The sequence below is a fragment of the Chionomys nivalis genome, chromosome 4, assembly GCF_950005125.1.
Source record: "Chionomys nivalis chromosome 4, mChiNiv1.1, whole genome shotgun sequence".
NCBI classification, from domain to species: Eukaryota; Metazoa; Chordata; class Mammalia; order Rodentia; family Cricetidae; genus Chionomys; species Chionomys nivalis.
The window spans coordinates 62,319,022-62,337,846 of record NC_080089.1 but is presented as its reverse complement, the minus strand read 5'-3'; the positions used below and the strand labels follow the sequence as shown (position 1 = coordinate 62,337,846).

The 18,825-nt window shown below is 50.2% G+C and overlaps 1 protein-coding gene across 3 annotated transcripts in view; it reads left to right on the top strand.

Moving 5' to 3' along the window:
- Positions 1-9,229, top strand: part of Map2k5 (mitogen-activated protein kinase kinase 5) — a 231,009-nt gene extending 221,780 nt beyond the window's left edge. For all 3 annotated transcript variants that reach the window (XM_057767296.1, XM_057767295.1, XM_057767297.1), the window contains one exon: positions 8,823-9,229. In XM_057767296.1, the coding sequence (XP_057623279.1) occupies positions 8,823-8,927 (105 nt within the window). In that variant the 3' untranslated portion in view covers positions 8,928-9,229. The remainder of the gene's footprint in view (positions 1-8,822) is intronic.
- The last annotated feature ends 9,596 nt before the right edge of the window (positions 9,230-18,825 follow it).

The following is an 18,825-nucleotide window of genomic DNA, read 5'->3' as shown; positions in this document are numbered from 1 at the left end:
TGCTTAGGCCATGTCATGAAAGAGCTGCCTCTAGAGCAAAGGCAATGTAGGCAGAGAGGCCCACTAATCTGGGACTGGCAAGATGACTCGGTAAGTAAGCATTTAACACCAAGCCTGGTGACCTAAGTTGAGTCTCTGGGACACACATGGTAGACGGAGAAAACTGATACCCACAGACATGATGTAGCATGGGTACACACATGCTCACACACACACTAAGTGATAAATAAGTAAATAACTGTAATTAAAAACTTGCAGTCAGGTGGTGGTGGTGCATGCCTTTAATCCCAGCACTCAGGAGGCAGAGGCAGAGAAACCATGAGACAGTGTCTGTGCTCCCATGTGGGGAGAGGAGGTGGGGACCTGTGTGCACGTCCATGTTCTAGAACACTGGGAAAGGAGGGTAAGAGCAGAGGGATTATGCTGAAGAGCTGACTTGGTCTGGAGAGCCAAGAGGACAAGGACGGGAAGAGGAGGAGGGAGCTAAGGCCCTCCACACCCTCCCACAAAGCCTTCTCCACCCTCCCACACCAGCTGGTAGAGTCTCCTTGGTGTGGTGAGAGGGTATCTAGATTTCAAGGAGAATTTGGTTTTCTTTTAAGGGTTATGAAGTTGGACTGAAGCCTTTGTTTTCAGATGTGAGGCCTTTCAAACACTTTGGTAACCCTCTCAGGGGTTAAATCTGTCTTTGAGGCTACAAGGACTTGAAAAATGCTACCGTGTATCAAGAAAACCAGAAGTGACAAGTTCATTTAAAAAGCCTGGTTTGTCATTGTTTATCTAATTTTCAGAGTTGACACAGAAAATTAAACCAGCTGACACTCACTCTCTGAAGCTCCCTGGCTCCTTTCCCTGGCCCACTCTACCTGACCCTGCCTCCACAAAATGCTCCGAAGCCAAAATATAAAACTTCTCACTGAGTTTCTGAGCTCCTCTGCAGTTGTTCCAGGATTATGTCATAGGGCACCATCCCTAATGTTATTAAAAAACAAGATAAGGTTATAGATCTACTCCGGAAGATATTTCTTTCTCTTCCCCTCCACTATGAACATAAATCTTAGAGGTAACCAAACTACAGAGGAAGCCAAGAGCAACTTGCCCCATATGTCTTTACTGAATTTATAGGATGTCAGGTCTCTCTGCCCCTGTGACATCACACATTACTTCCTAGAGAGTGTTCCAGAAAGGCCATGGGCAGAGTGTTATCTTTTACTGTGTTTAATATTGGTGTTCCAACACTCACTTGATAGGGTGTCTTTACTTCAGTATGGCTGGTGAATGAGCTATTCCACCCCAGGAAGCTACTCAACTAACTAAAGCAAATCCTGCAGAAAAATTACATTTTTAAGATTTTAAATGTAGGGATCGGAGTTGACTTAGCCGTTAAAAGCACTGACTGCTCTTCCAGAGGACCCAGGTTCAGCTCCCAGCACCCACACGGCCGCTCACAACTGTCTATATAACTCCAGTTCCAGGGGGTCCTGCGCCCTCACACAGAAACGCATGCAGGTGAGACGCCAGTGCACGTAAAATAGAAGTAAAATCTTTTTTAAAAAATTTTTAAATGTATCACACACTCCTTTTTAAAAATTCCACATATCCGCATTTCTGGACTTATGTTTTTTATTCTTTCATTCCTTTGCGTAGGTCCTTGGCAGTGAGCTTGCGGGGTTCTCTGTTACAGTGCGCAGGGCCGTGTGTCCATGGGTGGTTGACCCCAGAGCCGAGTTTCAGTTTCATCCTCACTGTGCAGTTTTGCTAATAGGTGCTGCCTCATGGTCCTGGTCCCGCGCTTCCTTCTGAACTACCCTTCCTTCGGCCTTTTGTACTTGGCCACTTCTGCTGTGTTTGCGATTGAAGCAGGAGAGGCTGCACGGGTTACAATGAAGCCTTCAGGGTCTGTGGAGAAAGTGCTGGGGCACGAGCACGAAGACCTGGGTTCAGATTCCAGCACCCACACAAAAGCTGTCCCAGCACTCGGGAGGCAGAGGCGGGAGGATCAGCCAGGCAACAGAGTGAGTTCCAGGATGGCCAGGGCTACACAGAGAAACCCTGTATTGAACCCCATCCCACCCCTACCAAACAAAAGCTGGGCATCATGGCCTGTGCATCAGTAATCCCAACACTGGGGAAGCAGAGGTTGCACGCATGCACACACACACACACACACACACACACGGGCGCGCGCGCACACACACACACACCAAAAATAAAAACAAGTCTTCAAGCCAGGACAATGGGCTTGAGTGAAGCCTTGAGGGACTAGATCAAAATCAAGTGTTCAAATTTTAGTTTAACTCCCAGATCCGCAGTCTCAGTGAGATGTTAAATTATAGCGGCCATAGACTGCACAGCCGCTACAGATCTGGGAGCAAGCTGACTCACTAAATAAAAAGCAAGATATTTTACATAGATTGTGAGAAGCAATCTGACCCTTTGCTCTTGAGTAATGAGTGTGGATGTCAAGTTGCTGAGGCTTTGTTGTTTTCTGAGGGCACTAAATAGCCATGTGCTAAAGAGGGTGGGGCTGTAGCTCAGTGGGCAGAATGCCTGCCCAGCATGCGTGAGCCCTGAAGGCCATCCCCAGAATAAATAAAACTGAGCACAGTGGCATATGTCTGTCATCCCAGCACAAGGGAAAGAAAGACTGGATCAGAAGTCCAGGGGCGTCCTTGGCATGTAGTAAATATAGGGGCCCCTGGGCTACATGAGACCCTCTAAAATGAGAGGGGCAAAGAGAACGAATATGACAGAAAACGTCCCAGGGTTCTGGAACCCAGGCACCTTCCCAGGGAGCTTGGCTGCATCCAGGTCCTCCTGGAAGAACAAAGCTCGGTGCTGATGACTAGTCGCCCCTCTGCCTTCCTTAACAGTGAGGCAGGCACACTGAAAGCAGCCCTCGTAGCCAGACAGAGTGTACCCCCTCAGTCATTCATCCTGCACATGACCAGCCACACTGCCTCAGAACACACAGGTCACCCGCTCACAGCCACGGAGAGCACATGCTGGGCTTCTATACATTTAATTTCCTTCAGCCTTACCTTGCAAAGCACAGTGAATCTATAACAGAATAGCTAAGTACCACGAGTTCCTTGTGTTGTGGTTTAGGAAACACTGCTCAAGGCTAACAGTAGATTCTGTTGATGATTTTTATTTGCTGCCGGGCCATAAAATGATCTGAATTTTCAACCAGTTTGCTTCTTTTTTCGTAGACTTTTTTTTTTTTTTATAGAAAGGGAAGTACAGGGCTGGAGAGATGGCTCAGAGGTTAAGAGCTACTGCCTGCTCTTCCAAAGGTCCTGAGTTCAATTACCAGCAACCACATGGTGGCTCACAACCATCTATAATGGGGTCTGGTGCCCTCTTCTGGCCTGCAGGCATACACACAGACAGAGTATTGTATACATAATAAATAAATAAATATAAAAAAATTGTATAAAAAAAAAGAAAGGGAAGTACAGTTTTAAATGGAAAATAACTGGTCATTTTTTTTCTTTCTTCAAGGTGGAGGTCTTAATATGTAGTCCTGGCAGTCGGGCGATGGTGGCGCACGCCTTTAATCCCAGCACTCGGGAGGCAGAGGCAGGCGGATCTCTGTGAGTTCGAGGCCAGCCTGGTCTACAAGAGCTAGTTCCAGGACAGGAACCAAAAGCTACGGAGAAACCCTGTCTCGAAAAATCAAAAAAAAAAAAAATTTAGTCTTGGCTGGCCTGGAAGTTATTCTGTAGTCCAGGCTGGCCTTGAACTCACAGAGATCCGCCTGCCTCTGCCTCCCCAGTTCAGTAATTAAAGGTGTGCACCACCATGCCCAGAAACTGATTGTTTTCAGTCCTTTGTGTTACATGCGAGGTCTGAGTTTGGGCCTTTCTTGTTCTTTTTTAATGATTTAGCTTTGCTGTTAGTAGTTATGTTCATGTTGGAGAGGGGGTATTGACACCTCAATGCAGGTGGCAAGAAAGCCGGAGGAATTGGCACTGGAGGTACTGGCGCTTGTGAGCCACCTCACATGGGTTCTATGATCCAAACTCAGGTCGTCTGCAAGAGCAGCCAGTGCCCTTAGGTGCACAAATTACTCCCACAGACACAGGTCCTTTCTATCACTTTTGTCCTTATTAACAAAAGAAATATAGAAGAGAAATAATTGAGAATTCCAAATTTATATAGTATTTATGCAAACAAATGCTTAGTAATAGATGGTGCCGACCAAGTCTTTAAAAATGGACATAAGCCTTTAACCACTGAGCCGACTCCTCAGCCTGTGTTACTCTCTGCAGTATTCCACAGGGACTACTCCAGCCTGTTCCCCACACGCACAGCCCCTGTGTTCCAAACACCAGAAATACTCCAAAACTCAAAAATTTTTGAGCACAGGTTTGATGCCACAGTGGGAAACTTCACCTGACCTCACAGACAGGTCACATTTACAAAACATAGGCATAACTGCCTTGCCTGCCGAGTATGTGATCTATCCATTGGTGTAGAAATTACATTCTAGCCGGACAGTGGTGGCACATGACTTTAATTCAAGCACTTGGGAAACAAGGCAGCCGGATTTCTGAGTTGAGGCCAACCTGGTCTACAGAGCGAGTTCCAGGACTACATAGAAAAACCCTTTCTCAAAAAAGGAAGGAAGAAGTTACATCCTAATTCTGGTATCTAATTGATCACCTACATTTTTAGCTTAACTTAGCAAAACTTGAGGAAGCACTAAATGCATAACAATACTCAGTGTTTGCACCTGTCTTTAATTTGAATTGTGTTTATCTTTGTAAGTGTGTGTGTGTGAGTGTGTCCATGTTGCAGTGTGTGCAGATGTGGTGTGTAGAGGAGCCGTCCTGAGCCTCTCACTGGCCTGAAGTTTGTCTCTGCCCTATCCACCCACACCCACCCCGTCTGCTCTGGTTTAAGGCCCCACTATGTCTGGCTTTTTTACATTGTTTCTGGGGAACACATGCTTGTGGGGCAAGAGGTGTCACTGGTGAAACATCTTTGGCTCTTAACCTGAATTTTAAGTAAATAATTTCAGCTGTGCTACAAGAAGAAAGGAGGAAGGGGCGGACACAAGGGAGGGAGGGGAAGAGGAGAGCATTTCCCGCTCATATAAAAGGCAGAGATGTGTGCGGGCATGTGTGTTGGTGCGGCGTGGGTGTGCACATGTGTGCTGCTGGTTATGTAACCTAGGGCCGTGTGTTCTCTACCAGTGAGCTGGATCCTCAGCCCTCTTTCTACTTTTCTATTTGAGGCAGAAACTCACTACATTAACCAGGCCGGCCACAAACTCACTCTGTAACCCAGACAAGCTTTGAACTTGTGATCCTCCTGCCTCAACCTCCCAAATAGCTGGGTTTGTAGGTCTGTGCTGCCAGACCTGGCCCTACCATAGGCCACCTGTAGCTCCACCTCCAGGGCATCAGACGCCCTCTCCTGGACTGCACAGGCATCTCTGCACTCATGATGCTCACGTACCCACACATAGACATACCCATATGCACATAACTAAAATTAATGTTTAATATTTTAAAGAAGTAGCAGGAAAGTTTTATTGCAAGACTTGGCCACCGACAGTAGCGCCGAGGGGGACTCTTGTGGCGAGCACAGAGCGCAGATGGAGCTGCTCAGTTCAGAGCTGATGCCATGAGACAGTCAGCACAGCCTTGGCCACCCCACCTCACCGTGTCACCTGGCTGGCCACGTGCCTAGGCGCTGGTGATGTGCTCCCATGATTTTATCCTCGGGTACAGTCAGAGTGGGACATCACGGCCCCCGGTGTTTACAGATAGCCAGTGCACCTCACAGCCCACACATCTGAAGGTGGCAGCAGGTGCCCAGACTGAACAAGTTGAGCACCTTTGCCCCTAAGTCCTGCAAAAGAACAACATCATAATGCAGACTGCTTATTGTAGTACTTTTATTGAACAAGGCTAAGCACAGGTTGCTTTTATTAGTTGAGTTGTTAAAACAGATTAAAGTATCCCTGAACAGAATCAGAATGAAACTTCTCTAGAAGCCAGCATGCCCCACACCTTGTGGTTCCACAGATCTGAGGTCGTGTAGATCCTAACAGTCCGGCCTCAGCACTGAGATGGTGGGGGGGGCTGGAATCCTCCGGGAAGATACCCAAAGACTCCCAATGAACCTCACAGGCCCCGTGAGGGGAAGTCAAGAGCCCCCTCCAGGCACCCCAACTATTGGGCAGTCCTGTCTGGCAGGCTTCCAGCAACTTGTTGGACTCCGCTAATTTGGAGGATGAGGCCTAGGGCCAGCCTCGCCCGTGTACTCGGGATCCTGGCTGCCCTCTCCCTCCTAGTGTCGCTGGTGGGCAAGAGTGAGCTCTGTGTGCGAGCTTCAACGCGAGCCACTTCATTGGCGTGTTCTGTGGCTACTGCTGCCCTGCCCTAGCTGGTGGCCAGACTGGAGTTAGGACCAGGTGCTCCAGTGGCAAGGACACCCCGAGCAGAGTGTGTGCCACAGGAAGGACAGCAGGAATGTGTTTTGGGGAGAGCAAGACAGACAAGCTCCTCGGAGAGAGTTTACGGCTGCTGCTAGCCACTGTTTCTGATGGTTCCTCTGCCCTGGCCTCCATGTCTGGGCCCCATAGCTCTGAGAGCCAGAGATGCTGATATCAGCAGGCAGATGACATCACTCCCCCTGCTCTGAGGCCGGGCCTTCCTGCAGGCAGGTGCCATGCCTTCCGCCCCATCTGAAGAGAAAGAGTGGTGTAATCCAGGGGACTCTGGAGACAGAGGGGAGAAAGGTTCAGCTCTGTGACCTTAGACACAGGGCGCCCATGCAGTGATGCCTGCCACACAGCCATCAGCCCTTCCTGGGCTGAGGAGGAATGCCTCCACTCCCCTCCTGCAGTTCCACTCTGCCTGTTCTCAGACAGATGATACCCGTGATGGAGCATATGGCCCCAAAGTCACCAGGCATTCTGGGAAAGTGACACTGTGTTACCCTGGGCTTTGGGGGAGGGGCCGTCCTCCTGAGCACAGCTTCTGTCTTTGTTCTTCAGAAGGGCACAAGGTCGCCTCTCCCAAGTCCAGAAAAGAGCGTGCACAGGAATTCAGGAAGAGCGTTCTCTCTCTAGGCAGCCGTAGTGAAAGCAGGCAGGGGCTGGGCAAGTATGAACAGGAAAGCATATGGAAGACAAAATGGAGTGTCTCTTGTCTCACCCCTCCCAGGCCTGTGCCACCTACAGTTCCCACCAGCCTAACTTCAATACCCTTTCTTGAGGTCACTCATGTCTGAACCCCCCGCCACAGTGCCATAAGGGATAATATGGCGCCCAGCTAGGCTTTAGGCATAGCCCTGGGTCCTCAATTGGACACAAGCTCCCAAAGAGGCTGGAGAGGCCTGGGTAGTGTGCCTTCCTTCCCATCCTCAAGCTCCACCCGGTCCTCCACAGATCCTGGTAGATGCTGGGGTCTGAACACGGCAGAACCACATTCCTCCCAGCCATGGGGCAGAAGATGTGTTGAAGTTATTGTTGGGCACTGAGATGCTTAGCACGTTCCCAGGGCCACAAGTCACAGCCAGGTAAACTGGAATGTAGCTTAAAGCCCTGTAAGACAACAGGGACAGAGTCCCAGAGAGGCTCAGATAAAATGGGAGAGCAGGAAAGAGGCAGCTGGGGGGCAGAGAAGCAGGGGCTTGGGGTGAGCATCAGGGATCCCTCATCGCCCCGCTCACAAACTAAAGCTCCCCAGGGCCTGTTTTCCATGCAGGCTACAAAGTTTGGTCAAGAAAGCTACTTGGTGACTGGAATGACGCTTTCCAGTCTCTTGTTCCTGTTGTGACTCCGACAGTCCTGTGGCTTGTCCTTGATCACTTCTGGCCCCCATCCCTGGAAGCTCCAGACAACACTCTGAGATTGGGAATGTTGGTCTTAGTGTATCAGAACAGAGGGGAGGATGCCTGCTAAATATAGCCTGGCCTGGCTGTGGGTTTAAGTAGGTTAGACCAGGAGATGGGCCACATGGAAACAAAGCTGCCCCCCTCCCGAAGTCCAGCCCTCTGCCCTCAACCCCTCAGCACTCTCCTGCCCGCTGCCTCCTCCTGGAGCGAGGTGTGAGGTGTGCGCGCTTCGTTTGCAGACTGTGCTTCACATGCAGGGGCGCAGGAGACAAAGGAGGAGACTAACAGGGACTGACACGGCCTCTGACAAGATGATCCTTTGCTCTCTGGGCAGCAACTGGACCGGAAAGCTGGCCACCCAGGGGCCAGGCCCTGGCCTAGTAGCTACATCGTGAAACTGAGCTGAGACAGGATCAAGACAAGCTGCACCTTTGAGCTTCCTAGAGAAAGTCTCATGCTTCCTGGCTTCCTCTGTGTAGATCAGAGGGCAGCTTTGCAGGGTCAGTTCTCCACTAACACCATGTGGGGCCCCGGGATCAAGCAGGTCGTCCAGGCTGCCTTGAAGCACTGTGACCTGCTGAGACCATACACCAATTCTAGCCTGCCTTCCTTACTACGTAGGGTTCCCGAAAAAAAGAAATCAGGTCCGGGCTAGAACACACCTTGGAATACATACTGAAATACCTAGCTGTCTTTTTGTTTGATCTGGTTGTCTATCTGTCTTTTTATAACAAGGTCTTAAGTAACTCAGACTTGCCGTGAATGATCTTGATGACCTGATTCTCCTGCCTCTGCCTCTCAGGTTCTGGGATTACAGCCACACACCAGCACACCTGGCTTCTATGGTGCTGGGGATCCAACCCAGGGCTTTGCATTAAGCTAGGCAAGGACTCTACCAATTGGGCTCCATCCTCAGCACCAGGCCCCTAGCCTGGGGACTGCTGTCACACCTCCTGCTCTTCCCACAGGGTCACCCATTCATCGTGCAGTTCAATGATGGAAACTCCACCGTGGTGTCCATGTGGGTGTGCAGAGCCCTAGAGGAGAGGCGGAGCCAGCAGGGACCCCCCTGAGGCCTCAGCAGGATACTGACTACCCAGGACCAGTCACCAAGGACACAACAAGCCGTGATCCCTCTCCGTCTGCTGCCTGATTGGGAAGAGCTGTATTGGGCCCAGCCTCCTTCTTTTACCTCCTACCCTACCTAGGGAGCCCTCAAGAGAGCCAGCCTCTGCTGAACCCCTCCTCCCTGGGGAGAGAGTGCAGAGGGTGTGGGGGAGGGTGATGGGTTATAAGAAAGGCACCTCCTGTGGCCTCACCCCCTTGTGTTTCCCTACCGTTCATTGTAAAGGGTCAGGCCCTACAGCAGCACTGATGGGAATAAAGCATTGTTGCTTTGGATCGGGTCTGTCTTGACAAGTCTGTCATACACATCCCCATTTGACAGGGGCACCTGCAAGATCCTGTGCATTTCCTGCAGCTTGGTGTTGAGGCCCATGCCCCAGCTCAGTTGTCACATGAGAAACCAGGACTTGCATGCACCAAGTCCCACAGCAAAGTGGTGTAGTCCTCTCATGATCTGGAGCTAGCTATAGGCCCCGCAGCAAACCAACAGCAACACTGGTGTGGCCAGGAGCAGCCGAGGAGGAAGCTGGACACCCAGAGGGAGGGGCAGGAATTCAGAGGCCTTCACAACGCTGCCCACAGCAGCCACTAGCCTTTCTCACTGCCTGTGACCCAGGCCACTCATGGCCACTTGAGGTAATCCTGCAGCCACCTGAAGGAAGAGTGGCTGTTCACCTTTTGCAGAGGATGAGGGATACACTGAGAGGCCCAGTTGCCACCTGGTCTAAGAGACACTCACACATGCCCAAAGACAAACTCCAACCCCATCCAGGCCCTCTTTGCCCTGCTGGGTCACTTCAGTGACAGTGCCTTCCCGATGCACAAACAAGTGTGCAGAGGGAGCAGGCTTAGCTCCCCACTCTGCCTCCCTCCTTTCCTTTCCCCCACCCATGTTTGAGGGCTTTTTCTCTACTGTTGGTAGTACCGGGACAGAGGCCAAGCTCATGGACATACTCAGCATGCCTCTTACCAACCACTACAGTGACATCCACCAGGCTCCAATGTCACCTCCCCTGAACGCAGCCCACCTCTCGACACCTAGGGAAACCTGTTAGAACACTGTGCGGAATTGTTGATCCTGACTTTCAAAGCTTCCTAAGCCACTCAGAGCAAGCCAAAGGGCAGGCATATGCCTGCAGCATCCAGGAGATAAAGGCAGGAAGATCAAGAATTCACGGTCATTCTCTGTTAAGAATCAGCCTGGGCTACATAAGACTATAGCTTAAAGGGGAGGGGGACTGAATGGAGAGGCAGCTCAGCGAATAAAGAGCTTGCCTCCCAGCGTGAAGACCAGATTATGGATGCCCGGAACCAGTCTGCCTGTAATCCCAGCCTCAGGAGACAGGACCCCCTGGGCAAGCTGGCTAGCTAGACCAGCCTAACTGGAGGACTCCAGGTCATCAAGAGATCCTGCCTTGGTAAATAAAGTGACTTGCTACCAGAGAAGACACCTGATGCCAACCTCTGACCTCCAAATGCACACACAGGCATGCACACCTACATGCACATCTGCCCACATACGTGTAAATGAGCATGTGTGCATGCACACCACAGGTACATACACAAGGATGAGGGAGGCGGGAAGGAGGACAACAGAGATCCACCCATGCCTGTGTAACCCTGTGACATCACTGACTCCAAGTCCTGTTACTTCCAGGTCTGTTTCTGTTGTAGCCACCTCCGGGCCAAAGCAAGAAAACACCAAGTGTTCACACTTCCTCCATTATATGGAGCTGGATACTGGAAAGACTACATCTCCCAGAAACGCCCTGTTTAACAGGGAGTCATGTGATTAGGTCTTCTCAATAAAGTAAAGAAGGCCAAGAAACTTCAGATTCAGATCATACCCACCTCCATCCTCTTGACAAAGGAAAACAGACAACTGCAAAAGGAGGTGGGAAGTTGAAGAGTGGGGGGACCCTAAACCTCAGATTCACTGCACGGGGGCACACCTGCCATGAGCTATTGAATGAACTGGGCCTAGACATCTGTTTGGGCTTCCATGTTACTAGCGGTGTGATGCCAGCACCTGCTGGCCTTGGTTGGCATGCCTGGCCCTCTGTCCCTCCATCGTCTACATGACCCATTTCACCTTACAGATCTTCACTCAGGTGGCCTCCCAGGAAGACCTGCCACTCACAACTGCTGAAACACTCACCACTGTTCTCGCTCCCGGACACAGCAGATAGAGTGGGGAGGGACCAAGGAAGGCACCTGGCATCCACTTCTGTCCTCCACATGCCCGTGCAGGCCTAGGGTGTCCCTCACCTGTACCAGTCACCTCCATCTCTTTGGCAACTATGATAAACCCGTTGTTTATTTACACTTTCCCGTCCTCCGTCCTCCATTAGAATGGTTTTCACAGACCTAGAAAAACGGCCTTGGCTGAGGAGGCTCGTGATAAACATTTATTTGTTGGCCAAATGGCCACCATGGTGGAACTGTCATTCACAGCTTGCGCTCTGTCCAGTGCCCCATGGAAGGGACCTCATGGGAGGCTTCATTGTCCTTCCAGGGAGCGGCTGTCTGGTTTTAGTGACACTTCAGAGTTCTGGCCTGCCACTGGCCCAGATCTCACTGTTCCTCTCATTGAGCTCCAGTTGTTCCCCAGGGCCTGATGCAGTCAGAATTTCGTGAGACCCAGGCCATAAAGACCGTGCATCCTACATCAGTGCCAAGGGCAAGATCTGTGAATGGTGCATGAGGTAGGCTTTCTAGACGAGAGGAGCGCTGTAAGAAGGGCACCTTGATCCTGAACACCCCAAAACCTGAACTAGCTACCTACCAGACTTAAGGTTCAGCCTTGTTCTTTGAAGATGCATCAGCAACCATTGTCCCCCAATCCTGGTTCAGTAGAGATGAGCAGGGGGTGTCACTGATTCTGTTGTTGAAAGCTGGTGGCAGAGGCTTGACATAGGGCTTCATATAGTCCAGATTGGCCTCCAGATCACTAGGTACTAAAGATGATCTTGAACGTCTGGCTCTTCCACCTCCACGCTGGGAACACATCCAGAATGCGGAGAATTGCAAGCATGTACCACCATATCCACTTTTCTGTAGTGCTGAGGATTGAACCCAGGGTCTCAGGGATGCTAGGCAAGCCGACACTACAAAATGAGCTATATGCCAACTCAGAAGACGGGGCGAGAGTAGCTGTTCCAAACCAGGTTGTGTGCTTTGAACTTACCATCCACCTGCTTAATTTCCACCACAATTCCTGCCAGACAATGGGTTATTTTTTCACCCATTCATGTGTGGAGAAGCAAAATCATGAAGGCAAAATGACTTGCCCAAGGTCACCAACAAGTAAGTAGAAAATTATTACTGGCACTCACTCTTAACTGGGGTTCCATCCAAGCTCCAGCACATGCACCCCACACTCCAGCACAAAAGCCCCTAAACTCTGAAGTGCAAAGACAGTGTCCTCTTAGGAGTGCAACTTGGGATCTGCTCACCACGAATGCTGTGCCCTGTGCCTCCCATGGTACTGTGAAGAGGTGGCACCTCTGAGCCAGACCCAGAGACCAGCCTCACACAGACCCTATGGCCCTCAGTTTCTGCTTGTTGTGAAGTGGCGGGGCTTTTGAGTCTTGGCAGTCTTCTTGTGGCCTGAGCCATGATCCCCTGTGGACATCCCCAGCCCAGAATAACAGGCACCCATCTACCTGCACACACTTACATAAACCCATCCACATTCACACATGCCTGCACTCACCCATCCACACACATACCTGCACTCACCCTTACACACACATACACACACACACACACACACACACAAAATTCTGTTCATAGTTTGGGGACTCACAGGACCCTGGACCCCAGAGTCCATGACCCTATGCTTTGGTGCAGCCCCTAACATACGAGTTGGAGTGGGGAAGAAGATCAGAGAAGGAGGCTGTGTGGAGAGAGAGCAGAGACCCTGTCCCAAAGTCCTAGTAAGAGGAACAAGGGCCCTGTGAACTCCCAGCAGCTTAGAGGGGTCCTGATTGCATTCTTTGGGTCAAGTAGACCCCTGAGACTGGTCCTGGACCAAGTCCACACTGAGGGGATCTGAGGTTTGATGCAGCTGGAAAGTGCCATCCAAAGGCAGGGTCGGGGGGGGGGGTCTTGCAGGAGGGAGACAGAAGCGAGTGTCAGGCACAGTAGCAGGAGATGATAGCCGTGATGGTGGATAAGGAGCACAGACAGGAAGGAGGCATCAGGGAGGCCTGGCAAGTAGAAGCAGCCAACATGTTAGGATGCAGACCCTTAGTCTGGTCCTTGTGGGTGGGACCTGGCTACTAGGGTGTGGGACAGGATACAAAGCCAATGCCCTCCATGGCAATACTGAATCACAGTGGCATTGGCTTTATCAGCCCCTGCCTTGGCCAATGTTACAAACTGGCAGGCTGGCAGGAGAAGGTGAGGACTGGCAGGGGATGAGGCCACTTGGGGAGGCCAGGTGAGGTCCCACAGATGGCTCAGGCTATCATGAGGCACAGAGGGCATTGAAGATGTCAAACAGGAAAGCCAGCAGAGCCAGGCCTCATAATGACAAATTTTCTGCTGAACAACTACAAACATTCGCGGTGACTTTGGACACAGTCTGGAAAAGACTTTGTTTCCTCCCTTGGCGGGATCATTTGTCTTGTTTTGAAGCCCCAAGATTGCAAGCAGGAACTTACAGACTAAAGTTTGTCTTAATTGCAATGGTGTCACCACCTCTCTGGCAGATAACAGCACAATGAACGAGTCGATGGGGCTGAGCCCTCCAGGTCCTTCTTCTAAAGTGAGACAAATGTCCCTGCTTTGAGCCCAACAGTCCATCGGCAGCTCTGTCATTTATTTATCTCCCTAACAGCTTGCATTAACTTGCAGGGGATAAAAAGTCTCTCCTTCCCACAGACTTAGTTAAAGGCAGCCAGTCTCCCTGTGTTGCTGGGCCCTCCTAGGAATTCATTCTTTCTGTCTTTCCCCCCACTTCTGGGGGAATGGGGACAGCAAGAGGAATGGCCCACATGTGGGAACGAGAGTCCGGTGGCAGGTGAAGGCGTTCTGAGAAGCAGGGGCTGGGGAGATGCTCAGGGTAAGAACACTTGCTGTACAAACATGAGGACCTGCGCCCCAGCACCCATGTAAAGGCCAAGTGTGGCTGTAACCCCAGCACCACGGGACATGAGGGAGACACAGGGTCATTACAGCTTGCTGGTCAGCAATTCTGGCTGACTGGAAGGTGATGGATCCCAGATTCAGTGGGAAGTCTTCCTCTAGGGATTATGGACATCCAGTGTCCTCTTGCTCCCACATGCACACACAGGAATATGTCACCTGCACAGACTTAAGCATGTGCAGTTGCCCCCACATGCACACACAGGAATATGTCACCTGCACAGACATAAGCACACACAAGCATCACAAACACAGGCACTATGCACACAGAGAAGTCCTGAGAAACAGGAGAAAATCCTGTTGGTCTTGTACTGCGGGCTGAGCACAGCAAACTCCCTTCGTCCTAGTCCGATTTGGTCCTTCTGGCTCTCCCGAAAGGGCCTGGAATAGCACCCCCACATCCATGTTCCCTCCACGAGACTAATGCTATGTTCCCTGGCTGTGCCAAGCCCTTCAGACTGGGACAGCTTCCCTGCCTATCTCACCTGGAGGTAGAGGAGCTCTGCCCATGGGCCTCTCCCCACTAGCCATGGTGTCTGGGTGTTTGTTTCCTGCTTCACTGTTTCCTCACACCAGCTGTCTAAGACAGAAGCTGGGACGAGTCTCAGCTGGAGAAACTGAGCTCAGATACAGGTTGGCAAGGCAGCTAGGGCTGCAGAGAACTGCCCCTCCCCCGGACCTCACCAGAGGCACTGCTTATGTGGACACCGGCATGGCGGGGCTGTGGCTGCTCTCCTCCTGGCTACTAGTCTGCAGGTCTCAAAGGTAACAGGATGAACAGGTGCTGTTTTATAGCGAAATGCTTTGGGTTTTGTTTCCTTTTCTATTTTCTTTTTTTTTTGTCTTGTTTTTTTATTTTCTTTTTATCCTCATATATTACATCCTGACTGCAGTTTCCCCTCCCTCTACTCTTCTCAGTCATCCCCCAAACTTGCCCTCAACCCTAGATCCACTCTTCCTCTGTTTCCCTTCATCAAAAGAGCAGACCCAAAAGGTATAACAAGTTAAACGTGGTATATAACAAGCTAAAACAAGACCGGGCTCAAACCCTCATAGCAAGGTTGGATTAGGCAACCCAGTAGAAGGAAAAGAATCCCAAGAGCAGGCAAAAGAGTCAGAGACACCCCCACTCCCACTGCTCAACACCACCATCCCAGTTACACAACCATACTGTGTGTGCAGAGGACCTAGTTCAGACCCATACATGGTCCATGATTGTCATTTCCGACTCTGTGAGCCCCTGTGAGCCCTACTTAGTCAATTCTGTGAGCTATGTTCTCATGGTGTCCTGACCCCAGGGGCTTCTGCAATGCAATCCTCTCCAAATTCTGTGGGGCTCCCCTGGCTCCACCTCGAGTTTGACTGTGGGTCAAAATGATTTGTTTTTTGAAACAACAAAAAAAATGTTTTGAAGTAGGGTCCCATGTAGGCCAGGATGGTCTCAGATTGCCTGGAGCAGAGCTTGAACTTCTGATCCTGCTGCCTCTATCTCCTGGGTTTAAAGGTGTCAGCTGCCACACTCAGCTTCAAGTTTACATGGTATTGGCATGGTGCCCAGGTCTTCAGGGGCACTAGGTGAGCCCTGCACCAACCGAGCTGCACCCCACCTCCTTTATGGTTTTCTGAAAGAAGGTATTGCTATGTCGTCATGGCTGGCTTTCAACTTAGAGTGGTCTTCCTGCCTCTACCTCCAGGCTGTTAAGAGGACAGATATGCACGGTCACGCATGATCCTGGTTTTCAACTGTTTTCGTCTTCCCAGACAGATCACTGGGGAGAGGCAGATTCTATGTGCATTGGTGTAGGAGGTCCTTCTGTGTTTGTGTGTTGCTTTCATTGGTTGAATAAAGAGACTGCCTTGGCCTTTTGATAGGGCAGCCCTTAAGTGAGTGGAGTAGACAGAACAGAATGCTGGGAAGAAGGGAAGTGTGGCAGATGCCATGATTCCCCTTCCCGAGACTGACGCTGGTTAGACTCATGCCGGTAAGCCACAACCTCGTGGTGACATACAGATTATTAGAAATGGGTTAATCAAGATGTGAGACTTAGCCAATAAGAGGCTAGAGCTAATGGACCAGGCAGTGTTTTGATTAATACAATTTCCGCATGGTTATTTCGGGGGCTAAGCTAGCCGGGGCGGCGGGACGCAGCCCCCACCTCCCTACTACAGTGTATTTTCCAACACCCAAATGGAGTCCTTCTCTTTTGTCCCAAGGCCTCCGTGTGGGCAGTGATGGGACAGAGTTCTGAAGGGAAGAGACTTGGAGTTATGCAGCCCTGAGTTACAGTCTTGCGTCTCCATTGACTCCCTATGCAACCCTGGGCAGAATGCCTAACCTTTCCGGAGCTCAATTTCCCTGTTGGGAACATGAAGCCGTGATAGTTTGAGGTTGTTGATGTCATTGTCAAACTATGACATACTTGTTCCCTACCTTCCTCCTGCCACACCCACAAACCTGTCCATATGACAGCTCCCATAGTTCTCATGGTCCCTGGGAAAATGAGAGGCGTCTCAAAAAGACCCTTCCCTGCAGATGTGCAGGGGCTGAGGTCATCTGAGCTCCCCATCACTCCCCACCACCACTGCAAGCCTGCTCCCTTCCTCTGTGCTGTGCTGTCTGTCCACATTGGCCTCTGTCGCCATCCACCTAGGTTAGTGTGACTGAGGAGGATGCAGATGGAGGAGAGGGGAAGCTGCTGCTACAAGATGTACCTACACTCTTGATGGCCTTTACTTCAGTTATGGGGAATAGGCACCTCAGTCACCTCTGATCTGAAACCCCTGCCCCAGCTGCGGCTGCCCAGTTGCTCACCAGGAATCCCAGCAAGACTGGTCTACCTCTCTTGGGAAGAGAAAATAGCCCTTTCTTCTGACTAGAAAAGCCGGCAGGGTACCCTGACCACTGAGAGAGTAATCTATGCACATGCAGAAAAGTGAATTTGGACCCCCGAGATCTGGTCAGTCCTACTCATCAATTTAGACCATGAAACCCAATGTGGACAAGTTCAACAGAACCGCCATATATGGGCAGCCCATGCCTGCTTCCGCATCGCCAGGGCTCAAGTTTCACTCATTCATTTTTATCCACCTTACATCACACACCCAGACTAACTCAGGATGGGTGGAAGGTGGACAAAGATGAGGAAGCTGAAACCATAACCCTCTGATCCCAGCACTGGGAGGCAGAGGCAGGCGGATCTTAAATCTCTGTGAGCTTGATGTCACAGAGCTTGGTCTACGGAGTGAGCTCCAGGACAGCCGGTGATACAGAGAGAGATTTTGGTCAAAAAGAAAAAAAGGGGGGGGGGCAAGGGGAGGAAGAGAAAAAGCAAAAAGAAAGTAAGAATGACTCCTATAACAAAATCTTTTTTAAGGTTTATTTTATTTTTTTATTTTTATTTATTTATTTTTTCGAGACAGGGTTTCTCCTTAGCTTTTGGTTCCTGTCCTGGAACTAGCTCTTGTAGACCAGGCTGGCCTCAAACTCACAGAGATCCGCCTGCCTCTGCCTCCCGAGTGCTGGGATTAAAGGCGTGTGCCATCACCGCCCGGCTGGTTTATTTTATTTTTAATTGTGTGTGTGTGTATGTGAGTGCAGGTACCCTTGAAGTTCAGAACAGAGCTTTGAATCCCCTAGAGTTGGAGTTGCAGATGGTTGTGAGCCACCATGTGGGTACTGAACTCAGATCCTCTGCAAGAATCATAAGAGCTCTTAGCCACTAAGCCATCTCTCTAGCCCCTAAAGCCTTCTTATATGTATTGTCAAAAATAAAAATAATAAATTAAATAGCATCAATATTCTAAATGTTTATATCTTAGGGGATGCCATTATAAAAAGCCTGGTGGGGTCTCCATTGCTACAAAGGGAAAGTTAGAGGAAAGAACAGAGTGTGGAAAAGCCAGCTCACATAGTGAGAAGTGACTGCCACTCATACAGCTGACAATGGACCTGTATACACAGAACACCTAGAGGACTCTTACAGCCAGGGAAGGCAATATAGCTCAGCAAGTAAAAGTGCTTGCTGCCAACCCCGACAACCTGAGTTCAATTCTCCAGAACTTAGAAGGTGGAAGGAGAGATCTGACCCAAAAAAGTTGTCCTCTGACCTCTACAGCACACTATAGTACACACACACACACACACCTCTAAAAAAAAGTAGGTATAAAAAGGCCTGCAGTGTCATCAAGAAGGCAGAAGCTCATCCAAGGAGAGATTGCTTGCTCCACCTGGAATGCAGGATGCCTCGGTCAGGAACACTAACGTGATGATTTCAGCAGAGCTCTCCGGTCATTTCTACTGGACACTGACGTGCCCGGCTGGATGATGCTGTGCTATGTATCCGCTACTTGCGTTTGTTCTTTGGCTTGCTACATACATTCAAAACCAAAAGTATGGCTACAGTACATCATTCTCCAGGCAGAACAGACCCTCTCTAAAAACATACGGAACTTTTTGAGGTTCCTTAAAAGGCAAACCATAGAGTCACAAGACCCAGCATGTCCACACCTAGGTATATACCAGGAGAAACTAGGACATGAGTCACACACAAACTTCCACACAAATATCCATAGCAGCATCACTCAGTAAAACCCCAAATAAAACAATGGAAATAACCACCTAAGTCAACAAAATGTGGGATCCATGCAGCAGAATATTGTTTGATAATAAAAAGGAATGGAGAGCTGACGAGTCAT